At 45.4% G+C, this 26,805-nt stretch overlaps 3 protein-coding genes and 1 long non-coding RNA gene across 5 annotated transcripts; 2 read left to right on the top strand and 2 right to left on the bottom strand.

The window, feature by feature from the left end:
• Positions 1–810: 810 nt before the first annotated feature.
• Positions 811–2,721, bottom strand: mrpl15 (mitochondrial ribosomal protein L15). Its single transcript, XM_003968078.3, has 5 exons — positions 2,534–2,721; positions 2,257–2,414; positions 1,725–1,890; positions 1,331–1,454; positions 811–1,247 (listed from the first exon to the last, which is right to left on the bottom strand). Exons 1-5 carry the CDS (start codon positions 2,636–2,638, stop codon positions 910–912), a joined length of 891 nt encoding a protein of 296 aa, XP_003968127.1. The 5' UTR covers positions 2,639–2,721; the 3' UTR covers positions 811–909.
• A 372-nt stretch (positions 2,722–3,093) lies between these two features.
• On the top strand, positions 3,094–6,251 carry lypla1 (lysophospholipase 1). The gene is made up of 9 exons (XM_003968076.3): positions 3,094–3,418; positions 3,549–3,580; positions 3,674–3,739; positions 3,842–3,889; positions 3,987–4,057; positions 4,158–4,231; positions 4,806–4,907; positions 5,092–5,268; positions 5,359–6,251. The coding sequence occupies exons 1-9, from the start codon at positions 3,350–3,352 to the stop codon at positions 5,416–5,418; spliced, it is 699 nt and encodes a 232-aa protein (XP_003968125.1). The 5' UTR covers positions 3,094–3,349; the 3' UTR covers positions 5,419–6,251.
• Positions 6,252–6,429: 178 nt separating this feature from the next.
• LOC101079747 (regulator of G-protein signaling 20-like) lies at positions 6,430–10,932 on the bottom strand. 2 transcript variants are annotated; one of them, XM_003968077.3, is made up of 5 exons: positions 10,821–10,932; positions 9,824–9,984; positions 7,837–7,920; positions 7,517–7,751; positions 6,430–7,312 (listed from the first exon to the last, which is right to left on the bottom strand). In XM_003968077.3, exons 2-5 carry the CDS (start codon positions 9,979–9,981, stop codon positions 7,124–7,126), a joined length of 666 nt encoding a protein of 221 aa, XP_003968126.1. In that variant the 5' UTR covers positions 9,982–9,984; positions 10,821–10,932; the 3' UTR covers positions 6,430–7,123. The 2 variants fall into 2 exon arrangements, with proteins under 2 accessions (XP_003968126.1, XP_029698805.1); XM_029842945.1 differs by lacking the exon at positions 10,821–10,932 and adding an exon at positions 10,309–10,655.
• On the top strand, positions 7,635–8,395 carry LOC115251278 (uncharacterized). Its single transcript, XR_003889853.1, has 2 exons — positions 7,635–7,773; positions 7,849–8,395. It is a non-coding gene; the product is annotated as an uncharacterized lncRNA (long non-coding RNA).
• Positions 10,933–26,805: the final 15,873 nt, after the last annotated feature.

Below are 26,805 nucleotides of genomic sequence, written 5' to 3'. Positions count from 1 at the left end.
ATTTTGTGCAGCAACACAATGCTCATAGTCCGGCGCACACACTCACAAACATATGTTTCCTTTGATAAAGTGTTTTTATACCAGCAGAAATTCTATGGTAGCCTCCCTTAAGACAATATCTGCGTGAAATACCAAGTTATTTATAGAGAGGGTGCCATTTTGACTTCAGAAAATAAACACCAGCGTGACGGAGAGTTCAAATATAAGGGGCCTGTTATACAACAAAAGGTCTGCGAAGGGCAAAAACTGTTGTTTTTTGGGGCTCAAAATGTGCTTACGTTGCTTTCAAACCCTCCAGACTCTGAAGTCCTTTTAAACAGGGAAAGTGTGAATACTGGGAAGGTGGGCGATGAGACGTCTCATCAAATTCAGATTAAATCACAGCAATTTCCTTATCAAAGCATAAACATTTCTCATTAGGCCACTTTAGCTGTATATACGTACTTCCTTGTGATTGTATTCCAAAAGAAGTGTGTGGGAGGAGGGGAGGGGGCTCTTTTGAACATCCACACCAGGATACAGCTGCCTATGACTAATTTCAATCTCCCCTTCTCCTGCCGAAGCAACACTTTTCACAGCGAACGCACACACACCGCTGGGCATCTGTTTCCTGTTTTCATTCTTTGAGTTATCTTATTTTCCTCATTTCCCCCTCACCTGTTACAGTTCACGTTCCTTCCATCACGCCATTCTGGCCAGTATCGCTCAAAGGCGTCGGCTGCACGACAGCAGCGATTAATCACCGCTGCGGACTTCACGCCGCAGTTGGAAGGGTGAGACAATGAAGAAAGGTTAAAATGACAGAACGTCTGAATTCTGCTTTGATTTTTATTATAAAATCCACACATCAAAGGCTTTTTCATTGCCACGTTACTGTACATGCGCATTGGCCTTTTGGCCTCCTCACACTTATGAGCTGTAATATTGCACCAGTTTCTCATCGGTGGGTTTAAGAATCTTCTTATCTGCCATGTTGACGACCCAGCCTGGAGACAGTCCAAAGAAGATCTGTCGAACATCCTTCCTCATGGAGAGCATGTGATAGAGTTCATCCTTTGAAATGTCTGGTAGGACATATCCGTACTTCCGTGCGAGGGCTAGCCGTGCCTCCCGGATTTGCTCGGGGTCGGCCAAGTAACCCCGGTTTTCTGCACCTCTGTAATACGGGACCATGTCCTCCCCCGGGAACATTCTTTTTGGAATTGGTTGCCCTCGCAAAAAGAACGGGACGGGCTTGATGAGAATACCTTTAATAAAAGAGATTATAGAAACATTACGGAGTGTACATAAGATAGCTGTGAGGGCATGAGGTTGGTCATTCCTTAGTTACCGAGACTTATGGGGTCATAGAAGCTCGTAGTGATGACGCCTCCGTTTCTCTCAATAGCAGCTATTGCTCCTTCAGAGGCTCTCTGGACCTCAATGTTGATCTTTGCAGCAAAAATATCAGCACCCTGGAACAGAAAGTGCACATGAAAGCTGACCTCATGACAGTGAGGGATGAAAACAACTTGACGTTTCAAGACCACAAAACTACTTTATGGCGCCCCCTACTGGCATAACTTTATACAAGAGAAGTTTCGGACTTTTTTTAACCTCCTTTAAAAAGCTTTATTCGTTTCAACCTGAGTGTAAAATGTCAAAAGAGACCGATGAGACTCATCAGAGGCATGGAGCCAGTATTATCAATCAGAAAAGTCCTTTCTATCAGATGCACCCTCTACCTCATCAACAAGTTGGACACCGTAGTCTCTCTTCAGAGGCTGGACTGTCACTCCTCTAGCATTGACCAGCTGTGTCAAGTCGATGGGCTGGTTCGGGTCCACCCGTCCCAGATCGATCAGGTACTGCAGTCGTTTCAATGACAGAGGCTGGTACTGAGGGCGACGACTGAGAAGGAGAGCAAACGTCAAAATCAACTGGTGGAGCTGATCTTGGAATTATTTTGAAGGAGGAAGGAGACGTAAAGAGAAGATAACGCATAACTCAGTAGATCATTTGTTCACTAAAAGTAGCCAGATGTGGAAAATATACCAAGAATATTGGGCTGAAAGCCAAACACACCTTTGGATAAAACTTGTTTCTGCATTCGGTGTAAAATGCGATGCAAAATATTTACATAATACAGCAACTCCAAAATCTCTAGTTGCAGCTGCCATTGCGCCTATTTTAAAGGTTTGGAATTGTGACGCACACTTTACTTGACATTAATTTGAACCTTTGAAGGACGTCGATAAGCTCTTGACTTTCATTTACCTATGGCCTTCGTTGTAGCCATATTTTGGGATGATCAAATAAAAAGGAGACTGGCCACCCTCAAAACCAAGCCGGGGTCGGGTTCCTCTCTGCCGCTCGCCTTTATGACCTCGACCGCTTCTGTTGCCACCATGTTGTCCTCTGCCACGCCGTTTTTCCTGCATTTAACAAAGTTGGTGCAAGTGATGTTTGGCATGAATGATCTCAACCAATTTGAAGATGAACGCTTGTCTACAGTAGCCATAGTCAGGCTAGCCGGTTATAGCTTATAGCTTACCGCCTTTTTGGCTCCCGGTTCTGGACGTAAGTTTGCTAACGTGATCCGCGGAAGATTCTGCAAAGCATCCAACGCTTTACTACCAGTTTTCTTTGTAAAAGACATGTTTCAAACGCTCACATGTCAAAGATTGCCAAACCAAGGACACAGCAGTCACGTGACAGAAGTGACCCCGGAAGTATTTAATAGTACAACGTTGTGTTAAAAATAAAAGCACTGTTTTCACCTTGTAATCGATGTGATTTTTTTAAAAGCCGACTTCAGGACTTCAAGATTTAATGTTAAGCAAACGAAATAAAATCAAACTTTTTCTTGTTAAATGGAGCGATGCTCGGGGCATAATATCACACATGTTTACCGAAGTGTTGACATAACACTGTAATTAAATAACTATAACATTCCCCTTTATTTTGTATATTTCTTTGACGCCGATCCCTGGGTTCCGTGCCATTGTTGCGGTATAATCGACATTAAACCGAACATGATAGACCGACGTTTCAAACAACAAATCACTGCACTGTATTTGTAGAGGAAGTTAACAGATAGCCAATCACCGAGCTGGGGAGGCGGGACAATAGTCGGACGCCTTTGTGAGTGAGTGACATGTTAGCCAGTGTCAGCCGCCGGTTTACCGTTTCTACATAATTAAACTTACGAGAAGACCGAAGTTTGACCTCCGCCTTCGTTCGAACTTTGTCCTTCGTTCAATAGACGGTTAACACGGTTAACGTTGGCACAGTTACGGGAGCCGGGAAAACCTTAGCTCCGAGCTAATAAAGGTTGCTAACTTTTACATAGTAGCTGGCTTAGCGCTGCATGTGCGGCAATAACATGTCAGCGCCTTTACCTGCCATTGTGCCTGCTGCCCGAAAAGCTACAGCGGCGGTGAGTTCCCCCCCTAACCCTAACCCCGAATTAATGTCTGAAAAGTTAAGGTTAGAAAAAGTTGTGCAGGAAAAGCTGTTGTTTATCTTTTGTAGCAACTGACCGGAACCGCACTTGTGTTTGTTCCTAGGTGATATTTCTGCATGGCCTCGGCGATACAGGGTAGGTAAAAGTATGATTTTCCTCTTCGCATCTTTATATTTAATTGTGTTGCATACTTGTGTTTAAATGCGTTTTGTTTTGCCACCATATCAGGCATGGTTGGGCGGATACCTTTGCTGGTATTAGGATACCCCATGTAAAATACATCTGCCCACACGCGTGAGTGGAAACTTGACTTATTTTACAGTCATTTTACATGTTTTTGTGCAGTTTAGGCCAACTTTGAACGTGATTTGAATGATTTCCTTCTCATGATTGCAGTCCCATCATGCCAGTTTCTTTAAACTTGAGAATGTCCATGCCTTCTTGGTAAGCAGCACAGTATTTAAACCAGTTTAACTTCGCTTGTGCACATGGTGGTGGTCAAATGCATTGATATAACATCGTTTTTAATCCCCCACAACAGGTTTGATATTCATGGTTTGAGTCCGGATGCATTAGAAGACGAGTCCGGCATTAAGAGAGCATCAGAGAACAGTAGGTCTATTTATGTGCAGATCTTTGTGCCACACCCAGGAAGTCATGGGACTGACTGGTAAATTAATTTGGCTTTTAATTTTGTGTCATTTGTGCACAGTTAAAGCCATGATAGACCAAGAAGTGAAGAATGGAATTCCTTCTCATAGAATTATCCTGGGGGGATTTTCACAGGTAGTGATTTCATGTTCCTTCACATAGAGCGACTTTTGATTTTAAAGGATCATATATACGAGTTACTGACTATTCCTACTTACTTCTTGTTATAAAATATAAAAATAAACAAAAAAAACCCACAACCACTAGAAATAAAAATCATTAATCTGGGTCGTCCAATTGAAATTCCTATGAAGATGCTATTTGAACTAAATTGGAAACTGTACCTGTTAAACTGAACTGGTCTGTGTGCGCCCCCGCAGTGAATATTTCACGCTACAAATATACATGAACATCTTTTGCTTCGAATCATTTGCCAGTGAGGCAGGAGGCAGGAAGTCACACAGCTTCACTGAGAACTGTATCTCCCAGATCTCAAGATCAATATCAGTACAAAAGAGTAGCGAGGTGAAAGAATCAGGAGATGTGAACACTGAAATCCATTTTAACAGCATAAAAAGTGTACATGCTATAAATGCTAACCTACAATGACCTGGATCAAGCCGCTTCACTTTTTAATGATTATTTACTCCTTTATATGTCTCCTTTCTATGTGTGCCAATGGGCGAAAACTTTTTCTATTTAATTCCAGGGAGGAGCGTTGTCTCTTTACACAGCTTTGACGATCCAGCAGAAACTAGCTGGCGTGGTCGCTCTGAGCTGCTGGCTCCCTCTACGCAACTCCTTTCCTCAGGTAAACAAACAAACAAATATAGCTGACCAGCACTGAACGGCGCTTCACTCGGCTACGAAATCAGCCTAAAGCCGCTTCGTTTTACCGTGACAAAATGGTGATTTAGTAATAGCTCCGGGCTAAAGTCTAATCTCTGACAATCGGATGATGATCATACAGTAATCCTAATCTCTTCTATTCTCAGGCCTCTGCCAACAGCGCTAATAAGGACATTCACGTGCTGCAGTGCCACGGAGACGCCGACCCCATGGTCCCGTTTGTGTTTGGCACCCAGACGGCAGAGAAGATGAAGAGCCTCATCAATCCCTCGAACATCACCTTCAAGCCGTATCGCGGCCTGTCTCACTGCGCGTGTCCGGAGGTCAGTGTGGGGGCGGGGCGGGGCGGGGGGGTTCCCCGCCAGTGTTCCTGACACACGCTGACTGGTTTCGCCTGTTTATTCTCTGCGCAGGAAATGGTGGATATCAAACGGTTCATCGAGAAGCAGCTCCCGCCCATCAGGGACGAGTGAAGGCAGGGGTCAGGGGTCGCCGCTTACAACCATCGGATTGTTTTTGGACTTCCAGCGAGGCTCCGTGGGACGCGAGCGTCCACGCTTTTACAGTAACAACAGCGCGGCGCTGCCGGCGCCGCAGAGGACGGGGACGACGTGGGCCTGCAGAGAGCTGAACGTAACCTGACCCTGAGCTCAGCGTTAACGTAGAGTCACAGTAGCTGCTTTAAGAAAGTTCACCATTAAGCGACCGAGAGCCAAACTCGCCGGTCAAACGCTCACGGCCTGTTTCTCCTCCTCATGTAGCTTGTTTGTAACGTCGCTAATTCAAGTTTATTCATCTGAAACCGGTCGATCGAGACATTTTATCCATCAAAACCCTCCCACTTTTATTTCCTTCTGCTTGTTTAAATGGTTGTGAATCTAATAATCTGTTTTTTGCTTTACTGACAAGAACAAAAAAAAAAAACACTAAAGATCAACTGTTGGATATTTGTCACTTTTTAAAACATTTCCTTGTAGGTTTGGAAAGTTCCGCTTTCTGTTTTTTTTTTTTTTTTGCAGATGTGAACTCTGGACTTGTTTTTCATACAAACTACATTTGCAACAATCTCCAGCGAGTGTTAACGTGCACCCTGTGTGCATTAATCTGTAGTATCATTATTAATAAGTATTCTGGGCAGTAAGCTGTGTTTTACTCATTCAGGAATCACTTTGGAGCTCCCATGACATTTCTGACTGGTCAAACATTTCTTTGATCTTCAAATACCATGGCAACGCAGTGCACGCACTAGGGCTGCATATTACTATAGTATTACCCAAATAAAGCAATAAAAAATGTTAGAACCAAACTGTTCTCTCTTTTTCTTGAATATTTTAGACTAGAGGTGTAATGACTGGTGCAGCCTCGCTTTGATCTTTTAACGCCAGGTCGGACGGGCTCAATCGCCACGGTGACCGTACCTGTACACTAACACGGTCCATTTTAATGGCGTTATTATAAAAGCTGAACCATATATGCTCCGTACATACGACAACATACGATTGTGCTTTATTTAATAGGTGAGATTGGGATATCTATTTCACAGGAAACCATTTTTATAAATACATAAATATATCAGTAGTTGTGAAACCAGCCTCCTGTGTCCACGTTTTGAAATTAAATATGACTAATATCACAGTATTGAAACACACAAATATAGATTTTGTTCCAGGTGTCAGCTCACTGAGCGCGTATAAAGGTTCATCTTTGAGAAGAGCTGAAAGCACCAGCGTGTGAAGTCACCCTCGCAAAGGTGTGAGCGTAGAAGATCTTATTCCAAGGCACTTTCCTCCCTCCTTAAGTTACTGTTTAAATAAGGTTTAAATATTTCTACAAGAACTGAAGATGCATTTAAGGCTCACCGTTGGCCTAAATACAAATGCAGTGCCCACAGACGCATGCGTTCCCTCATTGGATAAGGTAGAAAAGTGCAATGTCAAGTGCTGGGGAGTATAGAAAAATATACATATGTTTGCAACAAGTTACTGATGCTGAATCGAGCATTTGTTCTCGCCGCGCCGAGTGTTTTGGTAAGCTAATCACATGTAAATAAAGAGCAGTTACAGCTGGTCTGCAACCAGTTTGGACGTGTTTATCCTAAACTCCAGCTGGAACAGACACGTCCTCCCTTCAGGTGGGACGCACGTGCCTTTTTTTTGGGGGTAAAAGCGTGCGTCAGTCTTATGGCTCGGGACGAGGCTCCTCCAGGTTCTTTAGCAGATCCGTGTACGCAGCCGAGTTGATGAAACGCGGGTACGAGTCCCTCTGCATCAGCGTGTAGATCTGCTGTTGGGCCTCCTCGAAGGTGTGTGAGGTCGGCTCCAACATGTTGCGGTTTATAACGTCTCGGACGTGGGAATCTAGACTGACCTGGAGGGCAGGAACACGTGAGAGAGGTCTTATGATACAGCAATAGGGGATTCACAAGTCGAGTGTCGGTGCAGTAGCAGATGTTGCCGCTAGGGGCACTGTTCCGCACGCTTTGATAGGCTAAGCCAATCAAAGTGTGTGTGTGTGTCCCATGATGGACGGGTGACCTGTCCCTTTGATAGGCTAAGCCAATCAAAGCCTCACCTCTTTTGGAGAGAGGATGGAGATGAAGTCCTCGTATATCTGACGGACTTTCTCCTCAACCACAGTCTTGTTGGTCTCCTTCTTCAGCTCCTCGCAGGCCATCCAGAACATCATGTTCTCCTCGCTGAACTCGGTCCGCAGGAACTGCCTGAAGCAGCCGCGACCCGCCGAGCTCTTCATCACCTTTTCGAATGACAGCGACCAGGAGCGGGCGTCCTCCAGCGTGGGCAGCAGACTCAGAGGAGGAAACGTAACAAGTCAGACTTATTTCATTCTTTCAGCGCATCTCGGGTTGACTGACTGCTGAGGTCTTTCATTACCTTTCTTCACAGTTCATGGGTCCCTCTGTTCGGCGTTCACAAGTGGACCTCTGGACCGCCTCATCCTCACTCCTGACAGTCAGACTGAGGGGGAATATGTACCTTTTACATCAAAACTTCCTTTTATTATATTAAAAAAAAGAATGCAGCTACAATTTCTACAAGATTAGCACTGCTAACAGGTTTAGCTGAAATGTCCCCCACAGAGACTCAAGCAGTGAGTGTGTGTGTGTGTGTGTCCCGTGATGGACGGGTGACCTGTCCCAGGTGTGTTCCCACCTAACGATTCCACCAGCAACCAACGCCCTGACTAGGAAAGTGGCACTCGATGGAAAATGGATGTACGGATGGCTGTAACCAAGTAGCATGAACGCTAATAACTGTCTTTTTGATGCTAAAATGCACATAATGTATACACTGACACATTGTTGGCCTTGCAAGTTGTTTGTTCCATCATAAAAACAACAACAGCCACAGTGCTTTCTGGATCACCTGATAGGAATATGGGGATGCACAGTGACGTGTGCCTCCTCTGCGTAATTAAAAGGTCCCACACACCTCATGTAGCAGCTGGCTCCTGACTAATAGGCTCAGGTGAGCGCCGTCCCATCTGGGAACGTGATTTGTTTTAGCCGCAACAATTAGATGGAATTGATATAGATGCGGATACAAATTGCATTACTCATCCCCGGTGGAGTGAATTAACATGTTCCGCGCACAACAAGCCCGCTGTTCTCCGAGGAAGCACAAGTAAACGGTTGAAAACAAATTAAAAGCCCCGGAGGTCCAAGCTGTTCATCCATACATCCAGTGAGGATCACATGACCACTGTTTTTCTCCTTCTGTCTGATATCAGGGTTGTGCTCTTCACATTAGCCCGTAACCTCCTGCATTTGCACATGACAAGCAGCATATCTGACCAGCGCATCTGTAGATTCTTTATGTGCTCATAACTGGGGTTTCTGGACACACGTCTGCAACTTTGCGCGCACATTTGCAACCCTCACAAACTGCAGATGCTATCGTGCATTTGCATACCGTCGCACACGTTTCCAAGAGGCGCTGTGCGTATTTGCAAAGTTGCGTAGGCGCTATCAGATCGTGCTGCCACTACGGCTCCGAGTTCCGCAGCTCCAGAGTTCAGATTTAATGTGCACACTTTCTGAGAGCAGCTACGTTCGGCCACGTCTTTGGACTCGCCGAGGCCTTCGTGCGGCTACTTGCTAACATCACTGGCAGAAATTGATAATATTCATTCACATAACGCAGCAAAAAAAGGAGATTTCTCATAGAAACCTGATTTTAGTGGAGAAAACTCCCTTTTTCCTATTGAATGCTGCAATATGAAGAGGTCGAAAGGCTCCCAACACCATCCTGGTTTGCTGTCATGTTGCTTTAAAGCACACTGAGTCATTTTCAGTCAGATTTGTGACAACATTCGCTTTTAATCTCACTACATTCTCAGAAAGGAAGGTGTTTTTGGGGCACAGCCGTTCAGAAAATCAGGCTCATCTTCATCATCTTCTATATTTCAACATTTCTGAGAGATAAAATTGACCACCAGGCAAGGCTTTATCGGAATTTAGACCTAATATTCTGTGGTAGCGGAGACGTGCCTGAAAATAAACATCTTCTCGCTGTCACGTCTACAGTGGACCAACAGCTGTCTCCTGTCGGGGTTTGACACGTACTATGTGACAATTCCCAGCTTCCTGGTTCTCATTGGCCTTACACTTCCTCTGAATCATGCTGGAAGAACTCTGAGATCTGATACAAAAGGCCATCAGGAAAATCTGCAAGGAGTTAATGCTGATAGATTCCTGTGATGACAGGAAATTGGGAATAATAGGCCTGTAATTGGGGCATTGGCAGATGAAGCTAATTAGCACCCAACTCTCTCAGTTCGACACGGAACGACTCTGACGTCCCCTTGTGCCCCTGCAGAGTGGGGTAGGGTGGGATTTTTGGTTTTTTAAAATGCATTTACCAGGAGCAGCTACAGCAGCAGCACCAACAGAAGCAGCAGGCGTTGGAGGCATTGGTGGGGGTCTCTCCCATCCTGTGGCGTGCGTGGAGGACACTGGCGGCTGCTTCCTGGTGGACCTGGACCTGTCTCTTACGCATCTCCACCCGCTCTGTGCCCATGGGCTGCGAGGAGGAGGGAGAGGAGACCACAGTGAGAGCTGGGCTGGGAAAGGATTCACTGACACCGAGCTGGAACATCACCGCAAACATCACAAGATCCGAGAAATCACATGAGATTAAAGATCTGACAGCAGGCGCGCAGAGCCGAGGAGGCCCAACGGAGGAGAAGCAACCGACCGAGAAAGCAATTAATCAAAGCACCAATCAGTGATTATTGGCGGATTTAAAGGAGGTCGAAAGGAGGCAAACTTCCGTGCGACGTTTACGACCCGCGAATGGTGCGTTTAGGTTCAGGTTTGGCCGCACAGGGTAACAAATAGCTCCTACCGGTTTGTCGAAACATGCTGAAGCAAAAGAACGAAGCCCGAGAATGCGCTCAGCTGACAGCCGCCCTCTCTCCTCCACTCCGCCCGTCGGTGTGGGGGCGAGCAGCCAAACAGGGACGTTAGTGACGGACGGCAGCATCCATCCGGCGCATTCACGGGAGAAGACGCACGCATCACATACGCGCACGCATGCACTGGACGGCCACCACCACCACACACACACACCCCGAAGATAACAGCAATGCAGCCATTTATAGAAACATAATGAAATCATTTGATGAGCTGATCATTTCCAGAGGATGGTTAAAGAGCCGGAGCAGCGCAATCTCCACCAACTGTGGCCAAATCCAACTGGTTCTGCTTACTGGGTTTCCCACCCAAAGATGCTGCAGCCTCGGTGGATCCCGACGACTCCACCGCGGAACACCGTTTCCCCCTTTAGACGTGCAAATGTGCAGAAAAGTGCGCAAATTCGCACAGTTAAAGGGAGGGAAAATAAAATGCCATACTCACTTTGTCACCATGAATGCCAGGACGCAGGGGATTTTTTAATGATTTTTTCTATCCTCGATCACATCCGTCTGCCTCGACTTGACACAAACCAGTCGGCCTCCTCTACGCGCATGCGCGAGCTGCAAGCGTGAAAAATTTCTGAGCTCAGATTCAATCCCTGAGTACATAATAACAACAACAACAACAATAATAATGATAATAATAATAAAAATAATTATAATTTTGTTATTGTTACCATTAGTTTTATCTCATTAATGTTGTTTATCGGTAATCAAATCTGCTTAAAATAGAAATTTCCAAACATTTGTCCAAAAATGTATCATTTTCTGAAGTCCTGACAGGTCGAACGATTAGGATAAATAGAATAATCTAATTATTTCGCTTAAACATCTGGAATTCTCCCGCATCTGGCTCTCCGTCCTTGGGGACCAGTTCTGCCACCGCGTGTCCACCAGAGGGCAGTAGTGATTCGCATTAATGCTTCAGTAGAACGGAAGCCGAATTCAGGACTATCTACCCTTTTCATAGTTTGTTTGTTTTTTAAATTCAGCTCTACAGTTTTTGCGTACACCTGTAATTTCCTTTATTTTTGTCGTGCATCACTAGTGACATGCCTTTAAAGGCGAATATTTCCCCCAAACAGTCATTAGCAGGATAATCTGTATTCAGTGTCAGGTAGGGGGGTTAGATGGTGAGGGGTAGGAACGGGTCACCAGATCATCGCAGTACCCAGACATGTTTGATTTCCCAGATGTGAAAATATCCAAATTAACTCTGACTGACTGAGAGTCAGTTTCTGACTGATGTGGCTTTTGAAGCAATGACTTCATGACGGTGCCTTCAAATTTTGGCTAATCTCCACGCAGCAGAAATTCTATAAGTACAGCTGCACTGGCTATCTTCCAGACACAGAAAAAGGCTGAGAGGACTATCAGCCATCCAATCGAATACATGTTCTCACTTCTCCTCCCAGAGGGTGCCAATAGGACACTGAACACTGATGGGGGAGATGGGAAATATATATGTCCCCTTCTGCTCTGTGGGTCATTCAATAAACACGGAAAAATCTTGGTTTAAGCCTCGCGAAATATTAAATGTGTTGAAAAATTGCCTCCTGAATGGATCCACCTCTTGACATGACCCCGACCCACCGCTGGAACAGCTAAGCACACGTGTGAATCTTTTTATTGCTTCGCCTATAAGCTGTCAGCAGGTCTGACTGCAGCTAAATCCAACTGCACAGTCGGCCTCACAGGGAAATGATGCTGAGCGAGCGTGGATGTGTGTGTGTGTGTGTGTGCGTGTGCGTGTGTGTGTGTGTGTGCGTGTGTGTGGTGTGTGTGTGTGTGTGTGTGTGTGTGGATGTGTGTGTGTGTGTGTGTGTGCGTGTGTGTGGATGTGTGTGTGTGTGTGTGTGTGTGTGTGTGTGTGTGTGTGTGTGTGTGTGTGTGTGTGTGTGTGTGTGTGCGTGCGGAGGCCATTTGCATCCATTACATCTGATTTATTTATTGTGTAATTCCCCTCTTTGTCCATTATTGTGTTTCCCATTTTCCCAGTCTGGAGCTTGATGCATTAAAGGGCTGCAGAGATGAAAATGAGTCGAACCTCATCAGCATTTTGATGAACAAACAACACCTATTAAAAAAAACCTCATCAGCTCTATTAATGTGTTTCTTTTTAAATCAAGTCGTTGACTGTACCATAATTACACTGCAGTATTTAACGAGGAGAGACTAGCTTGGTTAGCAATAATAGCAAAACCTTGGCGATGCCCAAGGAGGAGGCTGACGTGCCCCATAGTGGCAGGCTGCTCACAGTCAGCAAAATAAGTATTCCAAACCTGACAGCTGAGGTCTGCAAACGTTAGCTAGCCAGGCCAAACTGAGTCAAACCTCAAGCTATTGCTCAGATTTCCATCATATCTGTTTCTCTGCTTCCCCTCAGGAAGGAGAAAACTCGGACCAACGGGGCGCCATCAACCACCGACTTTATTCCATTTAAAAAGGAGGTCGATAAAAGCTGCAGCCGCTGTCGTCCGAACAGTTACAACTGTAGACAGGTGGACTGCCGGCGAGGGACGTTGGGCTGGATGTATTGAGCATTAAAGTTTTACTTTGCACCCAGGACTTGAATTAAAGATGCATGTTTCCTCCTCCTGCATGTCTTCATCTGCCAACAGTTGAAAATAAGGAAAGTTGAACATTTTGGCCTCAAAAACTGGTGTGGATATCAATATAATTAAAAAACCCAACCACAAAACAGGAAACTAAATGATGCCCTCCAAGGTGCATAACTGAAAAACACCTGACATGAACAAAATGTAATCCGATACAGAAGGCCTGCAGGATACGAGCGTCTTCCCAGGGGAAATAGGCCCGTAATGAGAAGCAGAGAGCGGATTAATAAAGCAACCAAGATGCAGTAACTTTATATTCACGCTCCATTCGCTGCCAAACAGTCACAGCCTGCTGTTAACGACAGCAGGACATTAAAAACAACCGCAGTTCCTGGATCTTTGAGATGACACTGGGATTGAATCAGCTCCCTCCTGGCTGAAAATCAGCCCCCCCCCAGCGCTCCTCCCCTCAGATCTGCGTCCTTGGTGTTTTTCTGCGAGCCTGCTACAGGTTTCATGTCGTTCCTCTTCCGTCGTTCTCTCTCAAGGCCTAACTTGGCTAATTACAGACGGAGCCGGGGCAGAATGAAGTGGAACACGTTCCCGCGGAATAATTGGGCTCCGACAGGAACGTCTGGCTGATCTGCTGCTGCAGCCGGGCAGTGAATTCTGCAACAGCCCCTCCTCCAACTGCTGTTGTAGTTTAAGGTTCTTCGGGGATCCATCATACTGGTCATCCAGGTATTCATGTGAACAGTCGTCCTTTAGGAGACGTCAGTCAGACGCTGCAGTGTTTCAATAATACATCTCCAGACGTCAAGATAAGAAATACAAACATGCTTTTTCCATATTAACCACGGCGTGTTGATCCTCCATTCGTGTAATATTTATGGCGGGTCCACCTCCGTGGGTGCTACGAAGCCGCTCCATCACATCTAATGATGTTCCAGTTCCTGGTTACTGTGGAAACGCTGGTGATGCGATCAACCAGGTGGAAGATGTTTCACTCGCGGCCCAATTTTATTTTGAAGGACCCCAGGAACAGATCTCATTTCCAAGCCGCCAACGCTCGTCCAGATCTTAGCAGTTAGCTCACAAGTGGCACCAAGAGGAGTCCAGAATGCGTCGGCAATGAGCTGTGCTCTCACCCTGGGAGGAGGAGGATTTGCTTTAGTTCTGGATTCAAATTGAAATCTGCACCTGTTTTTGATCCGCAGCCTGGAGTTCAGCATCTTTTTAAGCTTTATTTTGTCGTCCTGTGCGCAATATCTCCAAATTAAGAGTGAGTCTCAAGAGAAGAGTTTACTTGGCAATTTTAAGACATTTGTTCTAGTGAAACGTGCACAGTTGATATCTGTCTGTGCTGGTAATCAGCTCAGATACCAGAGGTCATTCCTGAGAATGAGGAAAGATGCAATCAGATGTGTGACCGATGAGCCAAACCTCCCGGTGAGCAATTTAGCACATCTGGGACAGAAGCTTTCAGAACTGTCAGCTCGGATTAACGCGCACGTCAGGTCCGAGATCCACCTGGTCCTTGAATGCAGCCTCAGCAGCTAACTCTTGTATCCACCCGCTGATTTCACTGCCTCTGGTTCAGAATCGGGGAATATTCCCGCTGAATGAGGTGGCCAGAGCTACAGGGCTCCGCTTGGCCTCCGTGCATGGTCCCGGAGGAAATCAGGTGTTTCAGATCTGCTCCTGTGTGAACGGTGCAGCTGGAGGCTGAAAAGGTTGATTTTCCCAACCCTCACTGACGAAATATTAAAGTAGCTTCAGCAACACTCAACCAAAACATGCATCTACCTCCAAAAAGCCTCATTTACTAATTAAATGACCACTTTGCTCATGGTACCATGTGATGACAATTAGAACAGCATACCAATGCTACAATCTGACATTTGTTGATATAAAAAAGATAATACCAATGATTTTTTTCTGACTGTTTTCCTCAAGTTTTTGTGCAGTATTGCTTTATCCCGAGGTTCCCCCCCCCCCCCCCCCCCCCCTCCACACACACACACACACACACACACGTACACCCCCTTTTCTCTGATAGCAAACACGGCCATGGATCAGCTGTGGAGCTCTCACACTCAGGTAGGACTCAGGGGGTTTGTGGGGAGAACGGCTCCACAAATGCTGCTGCGTTCGCTCAGCAGTGAAACGGAGCTGCGCTGTGATCGTTTAACACCTGCAAACAAATGAAAAGCGTCCGATTAATTTAGCCTCTCATCCAATTGTCATTAAGCCGTAAGCACGCCGTGCGGGTTATGGGTTATTAAAATTAACATTCGTAATGAAATTCTCCTGAAACCACAGGTTTTGCACATTCTGTGGAAATGGCTCCTCAGCATATATATATATATATATATATATATATATATATTTAAATTCAGATAGATTTAAGTTTACACCAATTACAGCAACTGAATAATCCAACATTCAAATTAAAAACAGGTCCCGACCTTCCTGCCTCTCCTGTGAACAGGATAAATTATTGACTAAAACGTCCAATAAATATGATGATGAATATTAAATCACTGCTAAATCTAGAGGCTCACTAAAAGAAAAATGTCAGCAGGGAATATGCATGACTGCAAAATCACTAAGCAAAATCTAAAGTTCCCAGCTATTTACAGTTTAAAATTTTGGCTTTGATTGACGATTTTACATCAAAACATTTCTATCAGTTTCCCATGGATCAAATGGCGGATGGTCCTTCAGAAAGTGGCTTTAAAAGCTCGATAAAGTCATCAAAGACTCATCTTTTCACGGCTAACTGGTTCCCAATTAACCATGGACGGTTGCCCCCCATCCCTGACATCAGGAGCATCGGACACTGTTGATACGCCTCTCCCTGCCTCTGCACGCTGACGGCCGCTCAATGTCCCCTCTCCGCCGGGCCAAGGCAAAGAGTCCATGTAGGACGTCCACTTCAATCACTTCCAAATGAGCTGGCTAGATGTGATTGACAGCTGCATCCTGGCATCCGGCCGGACCCCCCTGGGAAGAACAGGATGGATGGATGGAGTGAAACTGGAAGGTTGTTTATTGATCTGATCTCCCCTAGAAGGTCGCCGAGTGACCGATGACAGAGGAGAGAGGAGGGAAAAGGCTGTTGAAAATAGATTTGGTTTTCGCCGTTCCTGCGCCAAAGTTTGCATTAGTTGACTGTATTTGCAACCCAATCGGCTCTCAGGGATGCTGAATTATTCACATTTTCCCATCTCGGAATCATTCCGCCATACTCTCTTCCACTGGCTGATTTGACATCGACATCTCTGTCAAGGTGCATCCATGTGAGAAGGATCCTGACCCCCCCCTCCCCCACACACACACAAACACAGGCACTATTTGTTGCCGTTCCACACCTCGCAACTCCGGAGCGTCGTCCGACAAATAACCCTTCATGTGCGTCCCTGCGCTGGTGCTAACACCTGAGCCGCGGTCCTCGGTGACCACAAACGGGCCGCTGCCCCTCTAAAAGGTCGGCAGGCTTCCTTCTGCACCAGTGAATTGTGGATGGAGCACGTGAGGAGTCCAGGTCACGCACACACGAGGATCGCGTCTCATATACGTTTGGATTTGACATGTTTGATGTGAAAAGACCTGACAGGAGGGGGCGACGTCTTACCTGCAGGCTGAGGAGGTGTGGGTGACACATTAGAGATGGAGGAGGAGGTTAAACACGCATAAGTGTTGCTTATGAGTGGGGTAAGTGCTCCAGGGAGGAACTATACATATCGGCCGTTGACGCAGCAGCCGTCACTCCCACTTCTCAGGGCAGTCAGGTGGAGATAATCGGAACAAACAAACCCTCCACGCGGCAGCGATGCCAGATGTAGCCCCGAGACAGCGCGGGAGGAGGAGAATGGGGCAGCGATCGGTCCTATATCAGCCATTGTTTCCTTCACTACAACCTTTCTTCTTATTAAATCTAGGAAACACAAGTGTATCGGAGCAGGCCGGAAAGAAATTAGATTTATTAACAAGGCCTGAGTGTAATTTTCACAGGCTAAAAAGTCACATTTGTCAAAATACTTCAAAATGCAATTTCCAGCCTTCGGCTGCTTACATGACCATTTCATCCAAGCTCGGTACCTATGGAACCCAAAATATGGATGGGAATGCTTTAAAATTCCAATTCCAAACACGTTCTGGTGTGGATTACCTCCTGCAGCTGAAAAAAGGAAATTCTGTATCCATTTTTACCTCCTTTTTTTAAATCAATAATTAGCTGGATGCTAGTTTATATGACCACTTTTAGCAGTTACTGATGATAAGTTGGTTTCTAATCTTCTCCCAGAGGGTTTGCTTTAATGGTAATAATGTCAGGAATAATAACGTCGCAGCGTGTAAGGTCAGGCTCACCTGGATGAGGGGTACAACTCCCATTAACAGGCTGGCTGTCAGGCTGATGACCATTAGCATTATTGTACATCCCAGGCTGCAGCCCTAAAAGGTCTCCAGCAGCAATGAGCTTGTTGATGATGGAAATTTGCCCTGATGCACGCAAATGATTCCCAGCAGAAAAGAATTGATCAGCAGGTAATGAAATAAATAACTGCCGGTCAGGTGGAGGCGTTTATAGATGCGAGCACGGTGTGGGCGCCACATGTGACCAGGCAAGGTATTTATACAGTTAATGGGGTTTTCTGTCAGCAGGCGATTTGATTGAGTTCACATCCAAACGGAGCCTGAAATGAATGTGCACGAGTCGATATATCTCAAAACACCAGCTGTCAGGAAGGACTCATGGGTAATTTCATGCAAGAACTGTATTTCTGCTCCTTCTAACATCCCATTTTCAAAACGACGGCTCTTTTTGGACTTACTTCCTCGCTCAAAAATGGGAATGTTTGAACTGAGCACACCTACATATTTAGCTTCAGCCTGACTCTGTTCTGAAGCGCCTTTGCTTCGGCCAGTTGCGGCGGTTAACAGCCGTCGCCGCGTGTGTTTCAGCCCCTGAACTTCTGCACCTCCGTTATTATCGGCTGTACCTGCGCCGTGTGACACTTTGGTTGATCTGATTAGAAAGAGTAATGACTCCCGTCTGGGCGCCACCTCCAGCCTCCGCCGTTGCCGTGTGGGATGTGCTGCTTCGGTTGATTCACCACGGTTACAAAGGGGAAGGAGCGACTCCAGTAGATGCATGAACGCTTATGTGGCGAATCAGAGGAACATCTGTTGATGCCAAAGATTTGGAATGTATCTGCACAGCTAATTACTAGGTGCTAAACGGCTGTTTTGTGCAGCGGTGTGTTCGATGTGATGCTATTCCTCCAAATTCACACCTGAACGGTTATGTTTCTTCCTGTCATCTGCTCCTCAGCTGCAAACATACAGAGAGCCTAAATGTAAATAGTTGCAGCTCCTCGTCCCAAGAGTTCCGCCAGGTGCTCCGCTCGCTCCTCACTCACTCTCCCCCCAATTTGACTTCATCTCTGGAGCTCTGCAGGCTTCCGAACAGGCTACGAAAGAAATAAAGAAGTCGTAGCCAATCTGTTTGTGCAATATTCATACCTCGCTGTCCCACTGATGTGTGGAGTCGATACATACGGAGTGGTTGTCATGGTACCAGGATCACTAAGTCACATAATATCAAAGATTGCCATGAATGTTTTATTGTAACGGCTTCGTTCTTGAGGAGTCGGGAACAGTTGAGCTGGAGCAGAATGTATAATGTACTTTTGATTTAAGTTTTTGCTTTGCAAAGTTTAAAGGGATAAAACTTAAGATGCTACCTGGTCCAAGGCTGCCCGCGGTTTTTGTGCAGCGTACCAAATATGGCACGCATGCCTCAGGTTGCAAAACACCCCCATTCTTTAATCTGGCTGTTTTACAAGAAAATCTGCGGAGTGTTTCATTTAAAACTGCTACTGGATGCTAATTACGCCTCTTGGCTGGTGGATCCGCTGTAATATTTCACCCAAACTAATTATTTGGTTTACTGCCAGATTCCTCTCAATGAGAGCTGAGGCTTTTTCTTCTTTTCTTTGCTGCGGCTGCAGCAGCGGGTTCGTATCTCTTTCATCTCAGGCCGGCCTGACGTTTTGAAAAATGGGCTTTCGCTCTCAGCAGAGAGTTTCCAGTCTGAAATACCTTGTTTGTACTTTTAAACGGATAACAGTGCGTTTTGGGTCACGTTCAAATTTTCTGAGGATTGATTAGATTGAGCATGAATACGGCCACTGTACTGACTTGGCTCCAGGCTAATTAATAGCTCTCAGCAGCACCGACAACTCGTTCTCAGAGTGATGAATCACGCCAGCCAAACATCTTTTGTTATTCGGTTAGATGGATAACACCCCCGCCCCCACTCATATTGAACTGTGCTCTGTCTCCATTGGCGTTATGACTTTTGAATTTAGAACCATCAGAATGCTGTCTGATCTTTTTAATCAGATCTTGTAAACTTGTTTAGACAAGCTGATGCTCACTGGAACCCGTGCATCACTGCCTTATTCAATTACTCTATGCGGCTCTTGCGTAATGAATGTAGGGTTTCATGAGTCTACCAAGTTGGTTTCAAAGTTTCAATTGGTCATTAAATACTTAAGAAGCTCCTTTTAGCTAAAGACAAAGGTCTCCTGATGACCGTGACCTTCTGTTTGTTGTCATTTGCTCCACGTGCAAATGATCAGACGAGGGCCAGCACCAAGCTTTTCAAAATAAAAGCTGCCTTGTTAATATTCCAGAATAGATAAAAAAGTGTCTTTTGCCTGTAAATTATGTCATTCTGACCATCCATTCAGACCCGATTTAAGGTTCCCTGATGATAAAAGCTGGCCTGGATGAGGTCAGGGGGATAAATGAACCCTCTGCTGTGTCTCTAGAATGATGTGTCACTCTATCTTTCTCTCCATATTTCTCAGGAGACCGTTAGATAAATGCTTCGGATACATCCAGAGCTTCCCAGGAGGTTCTCTGCCTCATCTTTTAGTTTGAAGTTCAAACAGAAATGCCTTCTATCTTCCCTCCTTCTACCCTGGAGAGCCATGATTGGGGCAGCCATGTGCTGTTTTATGCCCGGGAGGATTCACACACTTCACAAACAGCCTGTTGTCGAAGGGAAACCAAAGCAGAGATTATGGGATCATGGGATCATTTCTGTGACATTTTGATATGAAGGATTTCCTGTAAATGTCATTTCTTCAATAATGCAGCTTTGCTTAATGTATACTCAAATTTTGCTAGAAAATAAGGGTTTGCTTCTAATTTAGCGTTAGCGGTTAGCTCAGTCGGGCTTCACTCGTATCATTACCCCGATTCTGACTTGGAGCATTTTGTTGAAATTGTCTGAATGTACAAACTCCAACAACAATAAAATGATAAATATTTTTGAGTTGTTGCCGAGAGTGACCCAATATTACCCTGAATATATTCCAAAACCATAAGAGAAATGGAGTTATTTGTGTTTGGTCTTTCATGGAAGGATGACTAAAGCATCAACTTGGACCACTGAATCCAATTTTGCCCCTTTTTTAGTAAATAAACCCCCGGGCTCCATGTTTCCAACCCCCTGAATCCCTTTTCCGCCGCACTTTGAGAGCAGAACAGAAATCGTCTATCTCTCCTCCCGACTAATGACAGCAGATTATTAAACGTCTTTTCTTCACTCCTGATGTTTTCCCACATGCAGCAGGAGGTTTGTGGTGTGAATAATGCAACAGGAAAATGCTGTTTATTTCGTTCGGCCTCAAATATCCTGCTGGTCGTCACTACCTGGAGGAGCATTCAGTGCTCTGTATACTCTCGGCTTCCTAATTTCCTGCTAGGTTGAATGCATCTGTCAGCCCTCAGCTTATTCAGGAGTTAAATATTCATACTAGGCCACTGCAGCGGCAGCAGGACTCACCGAACCTCTTATGTCCACGTAGGGAGACGGACACCTGACTGGTGTCTCAGCTGGACGAGGAAGTCACCTGCACGGCAAACGTGATGCGCCCACATCATACCGAAGGTCAGACAGAGGATGAGGAGGGGGGGGGCGGCCTTACAAATGACCCCGATGGCAGTGAAATTGGGTTTAGCTCTGACGGCCCCCCCCGCAGGGGAAAGTTCAGGTTCAGCACCAGTGCACGAAGCTCCGGTACAAACGACGCTGAATCACCAAAGAAGAAGAAGAAATGCAGAAAAGAGGGTGACTGGGGAGCTTTCCTCATGTTTTTTGGACCTAATTAGCATTAAGCAGCCAGCAACCGTCTCCCGCGGTACGGTCTCGTTGCCACTGGGATCAAAGCATTTAAACATGAAAACATATTCACAGCAGTGCGGAGCTTGAGGGACATTTCCGTGCACAAGGTACAAGCAGTTAGTTGTTTACAGTGCTTCACTGAATCGCCCTTTCCTCACGGCAATCGATGGCTTCTCTCACTCGGCTTTAATTCCTCTGCTTGGTAAAGAAGGGTATGAATGTGTTGCGGCTCCTCGGCACATCTTTATGTTCCCATTATTTACACGCTGCTGGCAGGAACTTAATAAGAAAGCCATTCCGCCACCTTTAAATTCCCCTGATATATTTATTAATATCTGTCCGATTTGTCCGGTGGCTGCCTAATGGAGGACGGGGAAAGGAGTAAAGATACAGTTTCAGGTGGTCTGGAACTTTAACTCCCCCCACTGAGAGGTGGATAATTAGATCTGCTTTTATTGTGGATGTAATATTCAAATGAGGGTTTATAGTACAGCTGCTAAACTGCAGAGTGTAACAGTAGCCCGTTAACGACTTACGTCCAGGTTTCACCAACCAAAAAGAAACAATAAAAACCAGAGATTCCTCTCTTGGGGCACTAATGAAGGTAATGAATGTAATGAAACAGTTTGTTTTCATTGTTTCTTCTCTTATTTCATACATTTTTTCAGGGTGCTGGAATCTGTCCCAACAGTCACCGGGACAGGTCACCAGTCTGCCCCTAGCCTGTTTGTTTGGTGTGAACCGAAAGGTCAACGGCAGAATGTACCCAACGGATGAATCCAACTCAGTAGGAGACACTGGAGAGACAGAGAGTAAGTTCACACGCACATCTCAGGTCAGATTGAGCTGTATTTGCATGTGAAGTTATTGAGGATATGGATCCAAACAGGTATTAGTGGATCATAGAGGTCACACAATACCCACAACAACGAGGTAGAGCTTCGTAAAAGCTCTTTAACTATTCCTCTCTGCAGGTAACCTGTGGCGTTCGCGGCAAAGAGGAAAAATGCGTTTTGATTATTTCTGTTTTCACCTTCACTGACAAATTTAGCATTTTGACAGGTGAGAAGCAACTTATAAAGAGTGCGGATGCTTCAGACGCTTCAGACATTTCGGACGTGACAAATGAAGCTTTCCGGGCTCATTTTCTGGCCCAACGCACAGCGACATTAGCCTCATTTAAAAAAATAAATAAAGTCAAACTGGTGCCCCTCCGGTCTGATGCTGTTAGATGCAGAGGGGAAGAAGACGCCCGCAGCCCTGCGCCGTGGTGATTCATCATGCTAATGCGTGATGAAGGGTTGATTTATTTCCTGATGAACAAAGAACCTCGTCTGACAAACCCTCTTAAGGCGTGAACAATAAGGCTTTAAAGAAAATGCTGTAATTATGGGGCAGCTCCTAAAGTAAAGTCTCTCCTTTCAAGTTTTCTTTTGTTATTGAGGAGTTAATTCACCGCTTCTTGGTGCTGCTGTCTCTGTCCCTGAAATGAAATTGTCTCGCTGAAGCCTCTAAGATTCTTCTGAAGGTCATCTCCCTCTCCGGCGTGACTTCTGCTCATGTGTCACGGAGACAAGGGAACAACTGAGCAGCAAATGACTCAGCGGACACCCGGCGGACCACATCACCGCCGCCGTCTGTCGGCAACATTAGCGTCAGGGTGCAACCATGTGAACAGGGGCGCCCTGTGGTCACGCGCACTTTAAAACTTAAATATGGAAAATGCAATTAACTGGCTCATAAATGACGCTTCGGCCTGTGGTAGAATGCAATTAAATACCTGGCTTTGAAACTTTTATTTGCCCCATAGCTCCTCCAGGGGGACACTCAGCCATCCCGGGGCTATTTTTCTACAGCTTCATTGTGTGTGTTGGGATATTGATAATCACTTCTGCTACTTGTTTTGTCGAGATGATTAACCAATAAATGTGATGAACGCTGAAGAGCTGGGTGTTTTTTTCCCCTCTGTAGTGCGGAGGAGGTGTGATAAGATGATTTTCACTAGTTCAGCCATCTGTTCCCATTGACGACATCATCATCATCAGGGCCACAAAAGAGTGTGGCACAGATTCTAGCTAGTCCTGGGTTAACAGAGATGATCTGCTTCTGTGTGCAGTGAAGCTAATCTGCCGTTACTCTTCCGTGGCCGCGTATTTTTGATGCTAATCGACCGGTTTAATCAATTTTCTCTGTCCGTTTATGGCAACTTTCCTTTGCAGAGCCATACAAGACTCCATCGTGCTGTCCACAGTGTTAAATTATTGCCAACAGTGAGCAAAATGTTGCTCAAACAGTAGCGGTTCCTGAGTAGCCAAGCAGTAGCTAATCCCTTCACACATTAACTCTTCTCCTGGATGCACCGGAATCCTCCCCAGAGGAGCCGCACGTGTGAAACCACAGGATCAGAAATCCTCGACCACGCTCCAGAGCTTCTGAAGGTTGCTGATTGCATCCAAATGTACGAATATACACACATGTTGAAACCCCTGCTCTGATTTTTAGGGAGAGTCCCTGTAACACAGGCGTGAAAGAGGCTTGGGTGAAATGATCAGAGCTGCAGAGAAGCGCTGCTGTATGGTGTCAAAACTCTGCAGGAATGCCTCAAACTCTTCCCACGGTGAGAAAAATGCACCAGTAGGTGAAAATCAGCACCTGAATGAGAATCGTCTGTCTTAATGGCCGGCTCCTAGCTGCCAGATAGCATCTGCAGCATCCCTCCATCACGCACAAGCTCCTCGCGCACGGTGAATTGTGGTTTCATTATGGCCGCATTCTAAATCACAAATGACACGTTTACAGCTTTCTGGGGGCGCTGCGCGGCGGTGCCAACACGGATGCTAACCAAGGGTCCTGGCTCTGTGAAGTGAAGCCTCTGAGATATGCGTGACCATGATTATTGATCAGATCTATTGACAGCTCTCGCTTCTTATGAATTCGTGGGCATCCATCATGACCCAAGCTCAGATGCGCCGGGAAGATGCGCAGCCAGCGCTAAAGCAGCTAATTGTTAGTATTAGCGGCATAAACACAGCCCCTAATTGCCCCCTGATCCACAGAAATCAGCTCCAATGGCTCACAAAATGCGAATTTCGGTTTATTTATATCTAACTCTAACAACAGGGTGTGCAGCGTGCATTTATCCTCTCGCCTCGATGATCTGCAGCTGCCAGTCTTTGTGTCCGCCAATGTTCCAGTTTGAACATCGGTGGTTAATCTCTCGCCACTCGACCAGCAGCAGGAAATGAAGCTGCGCTACAGCGAGGGAGAAGAATGATCACCGGCTGTAGTTTGTGACATCAGAAGCCAACGCTAATGCTAAGGTGAGAGTCAAATGCAGCCGTATAATTAAGGCTTTGCTTTGCTCACTAATGAGGCCGGACAGGCTGATATTTCATATTTTTGTGACACTGTCACTCTGAAGTGTTTTTCTGAGTTTGTTGTCCTTCCACAATTTTCTCCCTCCATCCTGCCCCTAAATCCTCTGGCTTCGCTGGCCAAGTGCACGCTCAGCGTGTTTTAAGGATGATCGGTGGTTCCTCTGGGTTATCGATCAAATGCTGCCGGCCCGGCTGGCGTCGACCCTCAAGGCTGTTCGCATGCGTCTGCAGCACACCTTACCTGAGGGATCGTTCCATATGAATAATGTAGATGTAACTTTAGACACAATCTGAGCTGGAAGACCTTTATTTTGACATTAATCCAATGGTCCTGCTCTGCCATTTGTTGAACCATTTGAACAGTTAACTGTTTTTGAATGCTTTAATGTGTTTCTTCTTTATTTTCAGTTTAATTCCAACTCCTTTATTCTACTATCTAGTATGTTATAGTGCCTGAAGTCCATCATTTTCCGTGTCTTTCCTGCTAGCTGGTTTATTTTGAAGCATCTTTTTCTTTTTCTCTTCAATGTCTCCTCCAACTCCTCCTTTGTTTCCAGTCAGTTTCTTGCTGCGTCTTTTCTTACTCGGTTGGTGTTCTTGACTGGTTATTAGATTCTAATTTTACCTCCTGCCTTCTGCATTTGAGCTCAAACTATCCTTTGAGAACACTTGTATTTTGGTGGAAAAGCAACATTTATTTTTGCACAGTTGGCAAAAAAACAGTTCTCACTATAACAAACAAGTTATTGTGGCCACAGTTTTTGAATAAAAGCAGTCCCCAACACGCAGACTTATGCCTACTAAATCTAAGTCAACAAAAGGGATTGGTGTTTAATTTGAATTACAAAAATACAGTCCATAAATGAAGCAGATCGTTTAGAGATATGACAGAGTTGAGCCATTTAAGTCTAAATGCTGTATTTAATGCAAAATAACTCTGTTGTTCAGACTTTTGCATGATTTTATGATTATCTTTAACAGAAATAGCTGCGCTTGTCTGAAATAAACAATATAATAGTGATAGATTTGAGACAAAAATCTGAGCCATGGTGCTGCTCTGAAGAGCCAAATGACAGGTTTCAGTTTTTGGAGCCCATCTTTGCATTTTTGTGGGGCTGGTGCCCCTCTCCTCTCTTTGGAATTCACCCTGGGATCTTCTCGCACCTCACTAATGATTCTCTTTGCTTTCTTTGAAGTGTTTGGAATAATCCAACAACACAACACAGACAAATGCTTTGAGACTAATGGAAGATCAGTGAGGAGAGGCACCAGCTGAAAGGCTAAAATCAAATTATATTCAGACCTGAGATGAAACGCAAACGTCCGTCCGTCCTGTCAGGTGGAAATCAGTCCCAGATTCTGAGTCATATTCAGGTTAAAACATTGGTCATTTTAAAATTTCATGACCAAGAGTGGAAATATTGATGGACGGCAGAATTCACTTGATCAAAGCGTGAAATTATTTGCACACCTGACGGAGGATTGCTTTACATCCTGAAGATTTTCACTGTGATCGTCATCCAACTGGATCTATTCCCTCAGTGGATAAACGCTAACATTTTACAGATCGCTTACATTGATGACTTTGTGATGTTAAGGCTAAACCTTTCCCTAATGCTAACCATTTCGCTTGCTAGCATCTCTAGCCGCTGCAGCGTGAAGAATAAAGCAGCCACCTCACAAATCACCCTGATCACGGGTTCAAAATGCCTTAAGTTGAAGGCAACTGCGCCCTGCTGAAGCGGGTCCAAACAGATTGATGGGGAGCGCCAGGTTTTTGTCATCAGTGGGGTGTGACGCGAGCGTAATCGACACGCCATTGCATGGGACCTTATGTCACCTGGTCAAGGTGTGACCGCCCGATGCCACCCAGCAATGTCATCACACGAGGATCAATTATGCGGTGTTGAGAATGAGGGTTTAACCCCAAAGTGGTGATAAAGATCCAATCTTAGCCATTCTTCAGATAATATCCCTGCACGCTTGGGTGATTTCCTGACAGGAAGTACCATCATCAAGGTATTCAGAGAGGTATACATGGTATACATATGATTATTTCTTATTTATCATCATTCACATTTGATCTCAGAAATGTGTCTATTTAACCCCCAATTTTATGATTAGAAATGATAATAGACAGATGAATGAAGGATATATTGGTAATTACACTTGACAAGTGAGTTAAATGAGAGTAGAATCAGTCCTCATTTTCCAAATCAATCAGTCTCTGTGTGGAGACTCAAAACACAGTTAATCTCAGCCACACACGCAGAGATTGAACACATCATT

The sequence above is a fragment of the Takifugu rubripes genome, chromosome 10, assembly GCF_901000725.2.
Source record: "Takifugu rubripes chromosome 10, fTakRub1.2, whole genome shotgun sequence".
Lineage (NCBI taxonomy): Eukaryota > Metazoa > Chordata > Actinopteri > Tetraodontiformes > Tetraodontidae > Takifugu > Takifugu rubripes.
This window is presented reverse-complemented; position numbering and strand designations above follow the sequence as displayed.

Excerpts from the sequence above, each read along its gene's own strand:
- mrpl15 (XM_003968078.3), bottom strand. The coding sequence starts at position 2,638 with ATGTCTTTTACAAAGAAAACTGGTAGTAAAGCGTTGGATGCTTTGCAG. Across the intron at positions 1,891-2,256 it reads GGCTACAACGAAGGCCATAG|TCGTCGCCCTCAGTACCAGC; the intron begins GTAAATGAAAGT and ends TCTCCTTCTCAG. Across the intron at positions 1,455-1,724 it reads GTGTCCAACTTGTTGATGAG|GGTGCTGATATTTTTGCTGC; the intron begins GTAGAGGGTGCA and ends TTTCTGTTCCAG.
- lypla1 (XM_003968076.3), top strand. The coding sequence starts at position 3,350 with ATGTGCGGCAATAACATGTCAGCGCCTTTACCTGCCATTGTGCCTGCT. Across the intron at positions 3,890-3,986 it reads AGAATGTCCATGCCTTCTTG|GTTTGATATTCATGGTTTGA; the intron begins GTAAGCAGCACA and ends CCCCCACAACAG. Across the intron at positions 4,058-4,157 it reads TAAGAGAGCATCAGAGAACA|TTAAAGCCATGATAGACCAA; the intron begins GTAGGTCTATTT and ends ATTTGTGCACAG.
- LOC101079747 (XM_029842945.1), bottom strand. The coding sequence starts at position 10,581 with ATGATTTCATTATGTTTCTATAAATGGCTGCATTGCTGTTATCTTCGG. Across the intron at positions 7,752-7,836 it reads CCCATGAACTGTGAAGAAAG|TCTGCTGCCCACGCTGGAGG; the intron begins GTAATGAAAGAC and ends TCCTCCTCTGAG. Across the intron at positions 7,313-7,516 it reads CCATCCTCTCTCCAAAAGAG|GTCAGTCTAGATTCCCACGT; the intron begins GTGAGGCTTTGA and ends CCTGCCCTCCAG.